Below are 11,955 nucleotides of genomic sequence, written 5' to 3'. Positions count from 1 at the left end.
CAGCTATTTGATCGATATTTTCCCGTCTGGTTGTTGGCCCACTGGATCACCGGTGTTGCCGACCAGTCACCAGCGCTGCCGACCACGACTAACGTTGTCTGACCACACACTATGACTAGAGAGAGGACAATGATAGTTCATGGTCGGCATCACTAGTGTGTGGTCGGCAATATTAGTGAGTGGCCGGACATCTCCGTGCTGAAGATCCAGTGGGCTAACACTAGCTGCTCCCGATGCGGCTCACTTGGAACTATCTAGGTAAGACCGGCATGTTCCACCTTAAATTACTGATAAACTTTCTCTCCTTGTCAATTGCAGGTCAAATTGACCGGCACGCCCTCGGAAGGAATTCGTAGGGTCGACTGGTCCTACGTTGTAGCCAAGCGGATCTCCAGCCTTGCTCCGTCAAGCAGATCCTTCTAGCTTGCTGTGTGCTCGGCGCATCGACACGTTTTTGCGTCGACACACGTTGTGGCACGCTCGGTGGGACCACAATCATTTGATTAGAAGTCAGCTAAATCAAGCACACCTAACACCCTGGTTGATGAGCTCGAAAGGATCAAAAAGCTGCTACTCCTACACTCCATCACTCAAAAGAGCTACTATGCTATTTGGCGTACACGAAGATAGATTATTATCAAGCAGCATCACATAGATGGGTACCAAAGCACTACGTTGCCATTATGCTACACCAAATTAGAGAAGAAGCAAATTCAGTTGTCTCCATGTATCGGCTCAGTTATTACATAACTTTAGGGAGCAAGCCAGTATGTTCTGAATGGATTTTGGCATTAAAAGCAGGAGCCAATATTGTTGGAGTATTGGGCCATCCATTATGATAAATCTGATTGTTCAACAAATTCGAACCACATGACACTGTCGTGGAAAGTCTCAAGGAGAAGGTTCAAGATGGGCTGCTGGAAGTAAACCACGAATTTATTACACAACCATCTAATTTACGCCAAACACAAGTTGTCACCCTATTAGCTTGTCACAATCAGCCAATAGCAATAAAAAAGCAGAAGTTCAAGTCAATCAGCCCAAGAAGAAACTCTATGTGGCAGGCCGTAGGCTGGATGTTATCTCGGGCAGAAGGGCACAATGAAATCAGAAAGCGGCAAAGAAACATTACCATCGGTCCGGGTAAAAAAAGCAGGATCGGCAGTATCCGTAAGCTGATTCAGCGGGCCCGGATCTAGATGGTACGACAACTATTCTCGAAGCAAATGTTGAGCAGATGCAAGCGAACAAGGTTAGAAGCCATACATGTAGGTGTCAAACTACTCAAGGCATCAAGTCGATGGTTGTATGGAGATTGAATTGAGCTTTCATCCATTGGCTATTATCATCAGCTGCTCCGTCACCTCTATCGGCACAAGATAGTCAGCCCTAACGTTCTAAAGCCGATGATGGATTGAAGATCAGAACAAGATCTCATCACTCCGCTGTGCAGATCGTTAAGTTTCAGGAAAGAGCGCTCAATCTTGTTACCGTGTGAAGATCCAGCAAACAGTCCAGGACATGCACGAAGCCGTGCGGACACCAGGCGTAGTGCGTCTACCGATTCCAATGAGTTAATGCATCTGCTAAATACATACATGATACATGCTACTACCACAACAAAATAGGATTTCTACTTGGATTTATTGACTGAACGGGCAGACGATCGGCTGTTGGTATAATTTCAGCGGCTACTATCGACAAAGCCGTCAATATAGAGAGAAGCTATGCAAATTCAAGAGGCTAACTGATCTAGGAAACATGATAATAGCCAGCTCCGCTGATACCTAAATCTTGGATTGATGATGGTTGTTCCAGAGTTAAAATATTTGAGTGGAACATATGTCATTAGCAGGTTGGCCAGAATATTTTATTAGCAAGGCTGCAGTTGTCGTCGATCTACTACTATCCTCATTGGCCCGGGAAACAGCTACCTTACCAGAACGAAGTATTTGGGACGATGACGTCAATAGAAGCCAAGCATGCTCACGGCAACAGCGCAGCGTCGTTGAATACAGAACACGGGTCTTGCTAACTACATATTTTCCTCCCAAACCGACGAGAGCCGATCGCTTCCTAAAATGGAATCGGCTATGAGGATAGCACTTCACGTCATTTAAAAGGAAAGAGCTAACACGTTACAGTGCCACGCATGCATATACGTGTGTTGACATATATGGAAGAAGCTAGCAAGTGTGTATAAGTCCATGCATGGTATATGCTTCTCAAAATACGGGAAGATTAGTTAGTTGCTGAGAAGGTGGTCATACAAAGGATTCCTGCTCGATTGCCAAAGACCATGGTGTATCCATATATAAATAAGAATAGGCTACTCCCCTCATCCGCATCGGCTGATCCTTCACCTCCATAGACTCTAAGAACATATATAAAAAGACTGGACTTCAGTTGATGCATCAAGTGATGGAGCCATTTGACCTGGTAGAAACGACGTGGCCACCAGCAAAGGTACTTCAGCAGTGGATGACCACGTGCGACATGGAGAGCTTGGATGCACCGGTGGTGCTCTGGACGCACAATCGGCTATGTAGAGCCGATGCAGCCACAATCGACTAATTTGGGAAGGATCAGAGTGCAAACAGGAATCTACCAAAAACTATCACGTATGCAAGTATTGATATGATTGCCGAGAATCAGGACTCCAAATATATTGTGACACGAGATGCATATATAAAGAAATAAAAGGAAAATTTGCATGTGTGCGTCTACAAAAAGAGGTGGAGTCCGAACTTAGGTTTTTCGTAGGTCAGGTTTACATGCTGTTATAAATGGTTGATAGGTTAAGGAAATATTTCTTCAAATTAACCCACTGTCGGCCGAGTGATTTTGAGCAGTAACCATCGGCCGAAAGTTATTATCAACATATAGAAAATTGGCTCCGAGTATTGAAAGGTTCTCAGAGTTTGTTTAAATATTGTGGTAGCCAAGAACAAAGGTATCAAGTCAGTAGGCGATAAGATGCTCGGAGTATATCATTGTTATGCTAACCGATGCAAGCAAGAGAAGATCAAATTAATAATGATTATTCTAATATATGGAGATCGGCTATTTTTACATTGGCTTACTATTCATGGATGCGTACATGACATGGATTAATTGAGATCAGCAATTTTGCATACGCATGAAAGGCGTTTTACTATCAGTGGCCTTTATTGAAAAGAGGACCAGGAAGCAAGGAATTGTTGTTTCTTTAAGTTGCCATGCGGGAAAGGTCTTGTCGACGACGCATTTACTCTCCAAGCTGACAAAGACCAATCACCTCTCTTGAGATAGAATCGGCTGTTGGTTCAAGACCTTACCCTTCAAACTGACGGAGTCTGCAGCCGATCGACAAGGGTGTAAGACTAGTGAGATATCAGTTTCTGGTACAGTAGTAGGAATTTCAAGAATAATCACATAGAGCCAATGAGGATCAACATAGCTGATGACCGTCGCTAGTTCGATTGTTGAGGTCACATTGAGTTTTCCTCCATGGGTTATTATCATCGACTGTTCGACCAAGTCTATTTTTCGATAAGAAGAAAAAGTCATCATGGGAGGTTGTATCAGAGATACGGAAAAGGTTGACAACCTGACAGCCGATAGGAGACCATCGGTTGAAAATTGTTATCGACATGCGAAAGATGGTGGAGATTAGCTATCGATAAGGATATCAGAACAAGGTCATCTGGCTTGATTACTTCATCGTCATCGCTGAGGACACCATTGTCATTCAGGAGGTCAGATCACCAGAGCGATGACTAGTGATGGCTGTCGATGCCCTGTGTCTTGTACGCCATCTTCTAATGAAGTAGAATCGACTGCTCCCAAGCCTATGAACCATTTATTCACCAAGAGTGGATAAACAAGCATGAGGACCCAGTGTATCACGTCATGCTAGGCGCCAACAGGTTCTCACTAGAATTCTTGCTTGACACGCTCAACATCTCATCGGAGCATGACTTGCTGGCAATGGCTGACCGGGTAGAGACTGCTATGTATGTGTGGCAACGCAAGGTTAGTGGCAGCAGCAACAAGTTACCATGGAACAAGATCAAGGAACTTGCGGCTGACGACGATGACAAGGAAGTGATGCTGGCAAACAAGGCTATGGACCTCCTCCCCTACATTGACTATATTCTCTCGTGAAGGCACAACCGATAGATAAGCAAAGGACGTGGAAGAGTCTGGGCCATAACATGACAAATGTTTCCCATTGTTGTCCACATGGAGTCTCGTTGATATGGCAAGTGACCTCAACTACGCCGTGTCCGACGCGTCCACATCCTTCTCGGAGCAGTGCAACAGCATTGACATCAGCAGACTATTCGAGCCGACCACCACAGTGGTCAAATTCCTCGGCCAATCCTCGGCATTTACCACTGCGCCCTTCAGACGGCTCAGCATGAAGCCCTACACCAACATGACTGACCGGTGCTCCATTGGCGACAAGATAGGAGCTGGCATAAGATAGGGTCTCTAAGGTCGTGCTTGGCGAGGACATGTCCGACGACAACAAAGGCGTCTACACTACCATGATGTACCTATAGCGTGCTCAGCGGACAACGCGGGAAGCCTCTTGTCCAGCCCTGACCTTTGTTGCAGTTTCTGGCTTCGGCAAGCGAATTTTTCGTAGTGCTCTTTGTGTGTTCTCAACTTGATCTGATTGTGGGACTTCTGAAACTGATAACCACCTTATTAAAAGTCAGAAGCAGTAAATGAAAGATTGCTCACAATCGGCTCAGAATTGGAAGATCAAGACATCAAGCCGATAGAGCCCTTTAATGAAAGTCAGATTTCCATGCATATATATACACGATGTACGTGGGCACAAAAAGGATGAGTCAGATCTTAGAAGTACGTGCGGTCATTAGATATCATATGTTTGATTGAGAACGTAGATATCATAAGGCCGACGAAGTCTAGCTGATATATACATACTGGGATAAAGTTCGAGCAAAGACATTCATCGGTTCAAAGTGGATGTACGCATATTCTTTATTTCACGCTTTTCCTGTCACATGTGAACAATCTATCATATGAAAGCATGCTATCTAAGTAGTTGATGAATGAGATATGATATGATGAAAGAAACCTTGCTTCTTTTTGCAAAGTACTTGGGAAATTTTCTTACAAAAATTTAAAATCAATAGCTTGTCTCCTCAGTGATGTTGAATTTCCTACCAGAGTCATATATTAGTCTCATTAAAAACCTTCCACATAAGCTGCTTGCTCTGTGTTGAGTTTTGTCAAGTCTTGTTGACCCTTGTTGAGAGATTTATCTTGTTCCCAAGATCAGGATCACGTACACGCCACATATATGTGCTGCTTCTATACTGGAAGTACGCAAAAATATGTTTTTCATCCACCTCAAAATGTTCTGCTCCTACACCGGGAGAAGACAAAAATATGATATGTTTTATTAGAATAAATGCGCCAAGTTCTTGATAATATTTCTCTTAAAAGTTTGTTATAAAAAGAGACATGGGTTATGCAAAAAAATATAAAAGATGGATACAAAAGGAGTTCAAAATAAATAAAAAAAGGGAAAAGAAAAAGATGAGAAAAGATAGCCCATGTTCTCGAAAAAATATTCCACAAGAGAGAAATATATTTCAAAGAGCATAGTAGAATTAGGTTAGCCACCAAATATTCTACGCACATGCACTTCTTGATCTAAGAGTATGACATTTCTCTCCTTAGATCCGGGATTTGACCTTACAATATATGCAAGGTAAGTACGCTACATATTTTATCCCTGCCTAAAACTCCACATAAACTTTTTAGAAATAGGATAAGAAGAGACAAAACAATGCTTTGACGAGGAACTATACACATTGAGCGATCTGAGAGAATCATTTGAGGAGCAAAGCTATGTTTTAATTTGAAAATCTTTCAAAAACCTAAGTTTTCTGAGCAGAGGAAGAGAGGATGACTGGATTCTAATCCGTTCCATTCCTCAACCACCTAGGATGGTATGGTAGACACTTCAAAGTTCACATGTGTAGGTGAGGCTTGGAATAAGGTAATATCGCTGCCAATAAATTCCTCGGCTCCTTGGAAGAAGACTATCGGCTAGAATACCTGAACTTTTATGCATCATATTTCCGTACTACCGGTTAACTTGTATTGATATGATCGAACTCGGGGGGCAGCTCCTAATCGGCTAAAGCAGATGAACGGAGATGCAGAGAAAGATCAATTTTGAATTATCAAGATCAAAAAGAAGATGTAACCGATGCAGCTTTCAGTGATTACGATCAACTGTCATCGGCTGGGAAAAAAAGACCATCGGATCAAAATAGTTTGAAGCATGAAAACTCATACTTTGAACTAGGGCGATCTGTGTTTACACCAAAATTTGGTAAGCTTATCCTAGAAATGAAGAGATCGGCCAATGATGCCAAAAGCAAGAAAGTTTCCTAATTAAGGAATATTTATGAGCCGACCAGAAAATATTATTTAATAAATTTGAGAGAGACATGACGTCCAAGTGTATATCGGGATGAAAGAAATAAGGACACGTATCAAACAAGGAAGCTTCATCAGCAAGGATTCTGCATAAGGGAAATTAGAGTCTATGTATCTTGATATTTCTTTTTTGTTATCTAGTCATGTTCATTTAGGACTCTTATCCGCCTAGGGTATAAATATAAATCCCCGGCTATTGTATCAAAAATTATTCAATCAATCAAACAAATTACTTTTTTTTGGCTCCGTGCCGACCCTTAGGAGTAGTAGTATAGATTTCGGCGAGTTCTTCAACAAGCAGGGCTGCATCGGTCCGGCCGACCTCCGGCTTGTCTGTAAGTACCGTCATGGCTTATACTTTGGTTTCTAAGGCTGCATTGGTTAAGTTCGACCTGCACTGCGAGCTCTAGTATAAGCTAGTTATCGATCTTCATCTAGCTCAAGTACGGCTACATCGGTTAAGTTTGACCTCCACTACTCGAATTAGATTAAGGTCAAGTTATCGGCTCTACCTAAGGGTGGCATCCTTGGGTTAGATTCATTAAGTTACTGATCTTGCTGTTGTTTTTACTATCAATAGTTTTTCAGCAACATCAACTTGTTCGATCAAGATCAAACTAGATCGGCCTCATATCCTTTTAGTCCGTCGTTTGCTTTGTGACAATACAACATTTCTTACTTTGAGCGACGGGTTACGTTTTATTGGCTGTTCTATCTCGATCTTGATCGCGCAAAGTACGCGGTTAAGGCACATATGATCTTAAAGAGGTTTGCTGCCTAGGTAAATCTGGTCTATAGTTCGCTATTATGGCTGCAACGATCCGATCGATCCCCACTGATGGCACTTTGGATTGGAGGATGCTAGTTGGTAGATTTGTTCCCGATTAGGCATGACCTTAGCTGTTTGCTATGCCTACATCGGCTAAATAGCCAATTGCCTGCACTTTAATGCTCATAGTATGCCTTCATGATCCTGTTAAACATGAGTAGATCTGTTTTCTTTAAAGATTTAATCTATTATCTTTATTATGGCAGCCATCGATCCGGTCGAACCCCACTGTTAAAGATGATAGGTTAGGTTTGAGGAGTTGATAGGTCTGCTCGTATTGAATAGTCGATTGTTCACATGCTGTGGCCCTTTTTCTACCGGAATCGGCTCTTTTAGCCGATTTGTCTGTGCCTTCACAGATATAGCATGTCTTTCAAAAACCTGTCAAGGTATGGATGGTTTTGTGAATTCTTTGGCTTTAGTTTGTTGTTATCATCATAGCTGTATCGATCCGGTCGAACCTCACTATTGATGATAGCGGATTAGATTCGGAGCGTTTGTAGAACTGCTCGTATTGGACAGTCGATTTGTTTGCATGTTATATCCTTTCTCGTCAGACTCATCGGCTCAATGCTTCATACTGGTTATATTTTGTCTAGCTGATGATTTTACTTACATCTGTGTGCACCATATTCGTCATCATAAAAATAATCACAACCTACAAATGTTACAGTCCTTAACAACCAATTTTCTTCTCGTGTCAGCTATTCGATCGATATTTTCCCATCTGGTTGTTGGCCCACTAGATCACCGGTGTTGCCGACCACTCACCAGCGCTGCCGACCATGACTAACGTTGTCTGACCACACACTATGACTAGAGAGAGGACAACGACAGTTCGTGGTTGGCATCACTAGTGCGTGGTCGGCAATATTAGTGAGTGGCCGGACATCTCCGTGCTGAAGATCCAGTGGGCTAACACTGGCTGCTCCCGAAGCGGCTCACTTGGAACTGTCTGGGTAAGACCGGCATGTTCCACCTTAAATTACTAATAAACTTTCTCTCCTTGTCAATTGCAGGTCAAATTGACCGACACGCCCTCGGGAGGAATTCGAAGGGTCAACTAGTCCTGTGTAGAAGCCAAGCGGATCTCCAGCCTTGCTTCGTCAAGCAGATCCTTCTGGCTTGCTGTGTGCTCGGTGCATCGACACGTTTGTACGCCGACACTAGATTAATGAAGAAGCCCAAAAGTGCCAGGTCAGTATTTTTTCAGAGCTGTCCTCCTATTAGAGTTCCCTTTTAAGCTGTTATGTAATTGAAGCCAACGTCACTATTTCTATCTTTCCTGTTATTTCGCACATAGTATTATATATATATATGGAGAATTAAAAAAATCTATCAGTTACGCATAGGAGTTGTATATAAAAGGACCCTGACTTGTTGAAGTGCCTTTTTTTTGAGAAATTGACTTTTCTTTCAAAAGGATTATACCTGAGCAAAATGAGCCCGGCCCGACCTGACCCGCGGGCCCGTCCTGAGCCCAATGGGTTAGCCCGCCCACGAACCTTACTGGACAGGGCCTAGCTAGATCCCACTGCCCGGAAAAAAAATTTCTTGGCCCGAGCCCAGCCAAAAATACTGTCTTTTTGCTATTTTACACTATAAAATGCGCGGGCGGCCCGTCCAGGCCCGAGCCTGAGCCCGGCCCAAAAAATTAGGCCCGACCTACCCAGTGGGACAGTCATGGGCAGGCCTTTTTAGGCACGAAATAACTGGGCTTTTTTTCGGCCCGTCCCAGCCCGCAAAAATGATGCATCTAAAAAGGATACATCAAACTGTAGTGAACCAGGCAGAGCTTGATTTGAAGTTGACTTTGATTTCTTTATGTCAATCTCGTAGCTGATCAATTCCAACTTTCCTTACATTAACGAGCCTTACGTTAGTGGTCACCCTGGGCGCTTTTTCACCGAAAACCGAATACCAAACCGAACCAAAACAGAACCGAATAGTCGGTAGTTTGGTTTTTCGGTTCGGTTTCGGTTTCCAGTTCTTTGAAGTTCGGTGTTCAGCTTCGGCTTCGGTTTCTATGCCATACCGAACCGAAGTACTGAGAAACCGAATAGTCGGTAGTCCTGCTGGCTGGAACCTGTTTTTTTCCTGTTGTTTATCAAAACTGATGGAGTACTATAGTTTATTATCAAGAATGAACTACAAATTTGTAATATTTGATTTGAGCATTGAATTGTTAAGTTTGTAACAGTCTTGAGTCTTCAAATAATATACTGTGCTGTGTTGTCTGTTCTAAATCCTGTCTGATGTTTTCTTGAATAGGTTTATTCGGTTTTAACCGAAAAACCGAACCAAAATTGGTCGCTTTTTGAAATTTTAGCAAATCGATCGGAGGTCATTTTCTGAAAACCGAAATTTTGAAAAACCGAAGAAACCGAATCGAACCGTAGGTTAAAACCGAACGCCCAAGCTGAGTTAGCGGATCAATTATTTGAAGTTGCCGGCTTATTCCGACAAATGCAGCACAATCGGAGAAATCGATGGATACCAACCAAGCATGAAGCATCTTCACACTTTGTCCAAACTTACAAACGATGTGACACGCACTGCACTGCGCCTACAAGTCTTGCATATGAACTAGGCAAGCATCGCATCTTTGAATAGCGCACAGCACACGTGAGAATTTCCAGCGTCTGTCATTTCATCCCCCCTGTTGCTGGTTGGGTTTTCCAAGTCAAAACATCACCTTGTGGCCCGTGCGTGGCTCGCTAGACAAAGTCCCTGCACCTGCACCTCATGGCGGAAGCGACGGAGCATTACGTCCAGGCGCCGGCCATGACCACGCCGACGCCGCTCGCATTCGGCGTGCGTCGGGGGGAGCCCGTGCTCGTCGGCCCTGCCGCGCCGACGCCGCGCGACACGAAGCGCCTGTCGGACATCGATGACCAGGAGACGCTACGCGGGCACGTGCCGTTCGTCTTCGTCTACCGCGGCGGGCGCGGAGAGGTGGTGCGCGCCGCCGAGGCCGGCGACCGCGACCCGGCGGCCGCCATCCGCCGCGGGCTCGGCGAGGCGCTGGTCCCGTACTACCCGCTCGCCGGGCGGCTGCGGGAGGTGGAGGGGCGGAAGCTGGTCGTCGACTGCACCGGCGAGGGGGTGACGTTCGTGGAGGCCGACGCCGACGTGCGGCTGGCGGAGCTGGAGGCGGCCTCATCCGGCGGGCTCAGGCCGCCTTTCCCGTGCATGGACCAGCTGCTGTTCGAGGTCGACGGATCCGGTGGCGTGCTCAACTGCCCCTTGCTGATCATCCAGGTAGGTACTACCCATGCAAGTTTGCTTCAAATTCCAAAAAAAATAAATAAATAACGCTCGCTTGCATGATCTCACTCTCACTAGGTGACCCGGCTGCTCTGCGGCGGCTTCGTCCTCGCGCTCCGGCTCAACCACACGATCTGCGACGCCATTGGCATCGTGCAGTTCATGTCCGCCACGGCCGAGCTCGCGCGCGGCCTCCCCGCGCCGACCGTGACTCCCGCATGGTCCCGCGAGCTCCTCGAAGCGCGGAGCCCGCCGAGGCCGTCGTTCCCTCACCGCGAGTTCGACGCGGTGCCGGCAAATGTTTCTGTACCCAGGGGGTCAGGTGCCATGCCGGCGGGCGACATGATCACGCGGACCTTCACGTTCCGTCCAGCCGACGTCACCGCGATCAAACGGGGCCTGCCGCCGAGCCTCCGCGACATGGCCACGACCTTCGAGACGCTGACGGCGGCGCTGTGGCGCGCGCGCACGGCGGCGCTGTTGGTCCCGGCGGACGAGGAGGTGCGGGTGGTGTCCATCGTCGGCTTCCGGGGCGTGCCCGAGCTGGCGCTCCCCGCCGGCTACTACGGCAACGCGTGCGTGCCCGTGGCCGCGCTGACCACCGCTGGGGCGCTGCTGGCCGGTTCTCTGGGCGACGCCGTGGAGCTCGTGCGCGAGACCAAGGCGGCGGTGACCGCCGAGTACGTGCGGTCCACGGTGGACCTGCTGGTGCTGCGCGGGCGGCCGTGCGTGGCGCTGCACAACCTGTTCCTCGTGTCGGACAACCGGCACGCGGGGTTCCACCGCGTCGACTTCGGGTGGGGAGAGCCGGTGTACGGCGGCCCCGCGGCGGCGCTGTTCGGGCCGAGCTTCTTGGTCCACGTCGGGAACGGCGGTGGCGCCGACGGGGAGGGCAAGGGCAAGGTGGGCGTGCTCATCGTGCTGCCGCGCCCGGCCATGGACCGTTTCGCGTCGGAAGTCGAGACGTTGTTGAAGAGTTAGCGCGCGCGTGCTAGCTCCAAGCTCCAACCTTGTTGCGTGTTAGCGCGCGCGGAGACCAATCGCAAGTTCTCAACACATCGCCTCCAAGCTCCAACCTTGTGTACATGTATCTTGCTTATAAATCATGGCTTATTAGTAAATAAATAGTATTTTTCTCTTATATTAAATTAGTCAACAGTATTTTCAGTCATGGCTTATAAGCCAAACCAGCCCAAATAAACTGGGCGAAATACAGTGTGAATGTGTCTACTCTGAACTCGAGGAATTTGGAAGCTCCTGACACCCGAGTGTTGGATGGTTAAAAAAACACTTGAGGCGGTGAGATGACAGAATCGAGTATTTCAAGTCCACGAAACACTTGATTCTCGTAACCGTAGGATCCGGATCAGATGAAGAAAGGAACTAGAAGA

The 11,955-nt window shown here is 46.5% G+C and overlaps 1 protein-coding gene across 1 annotated transcript; it reads left to right on the top strand.

Moving 5' to 3' along the window:
• Window positions 1-9,932: 9,932 nt before the first annotated feature.
• Window positions 9,933-11,719, top strand: LOC136513978 (benzyl alcohol O-benzoyltransferase-like). Its single transcript, XM_066507955.1, has 2 exons — window positions 9,933-10,558; window positions 10,643-11,719. The coding sequence occupies exons 1-2, from the start codon at window positions 10,043-10,045 to the stop codon at window positions 11,543-11,545; spliced, it is 1,419 nt and encodes a 472-aa protein (XP_066364052.1). The 5' UTR covers window positions 9,933-10,042; the 3' UTR covers window positions 11,546-11,719.
• The last annotated feature ends 236 nt before the right edge of the window (window positions 11,720-11,955 follow it).

Source organism: Miscanthus floridulus, chromosome 16, assembly GCF_019320115.1.
Source record: "Miscanthus floridulus cultivar M001 chromosome 16, ASM1932011v1, whole genome shotgun sequence".
NCBI lineage: Eukaryota > Viridiplantae > Streptophyta > Magnoliopsida > Poales > Poaceae > Miscanthus > Miscanthus floridulus.
The sequence above is the reverse complement of the archived record's forward strand: the minus strand, read 5'-3'. Positions and strand labels throughout refer to the sequence as shown.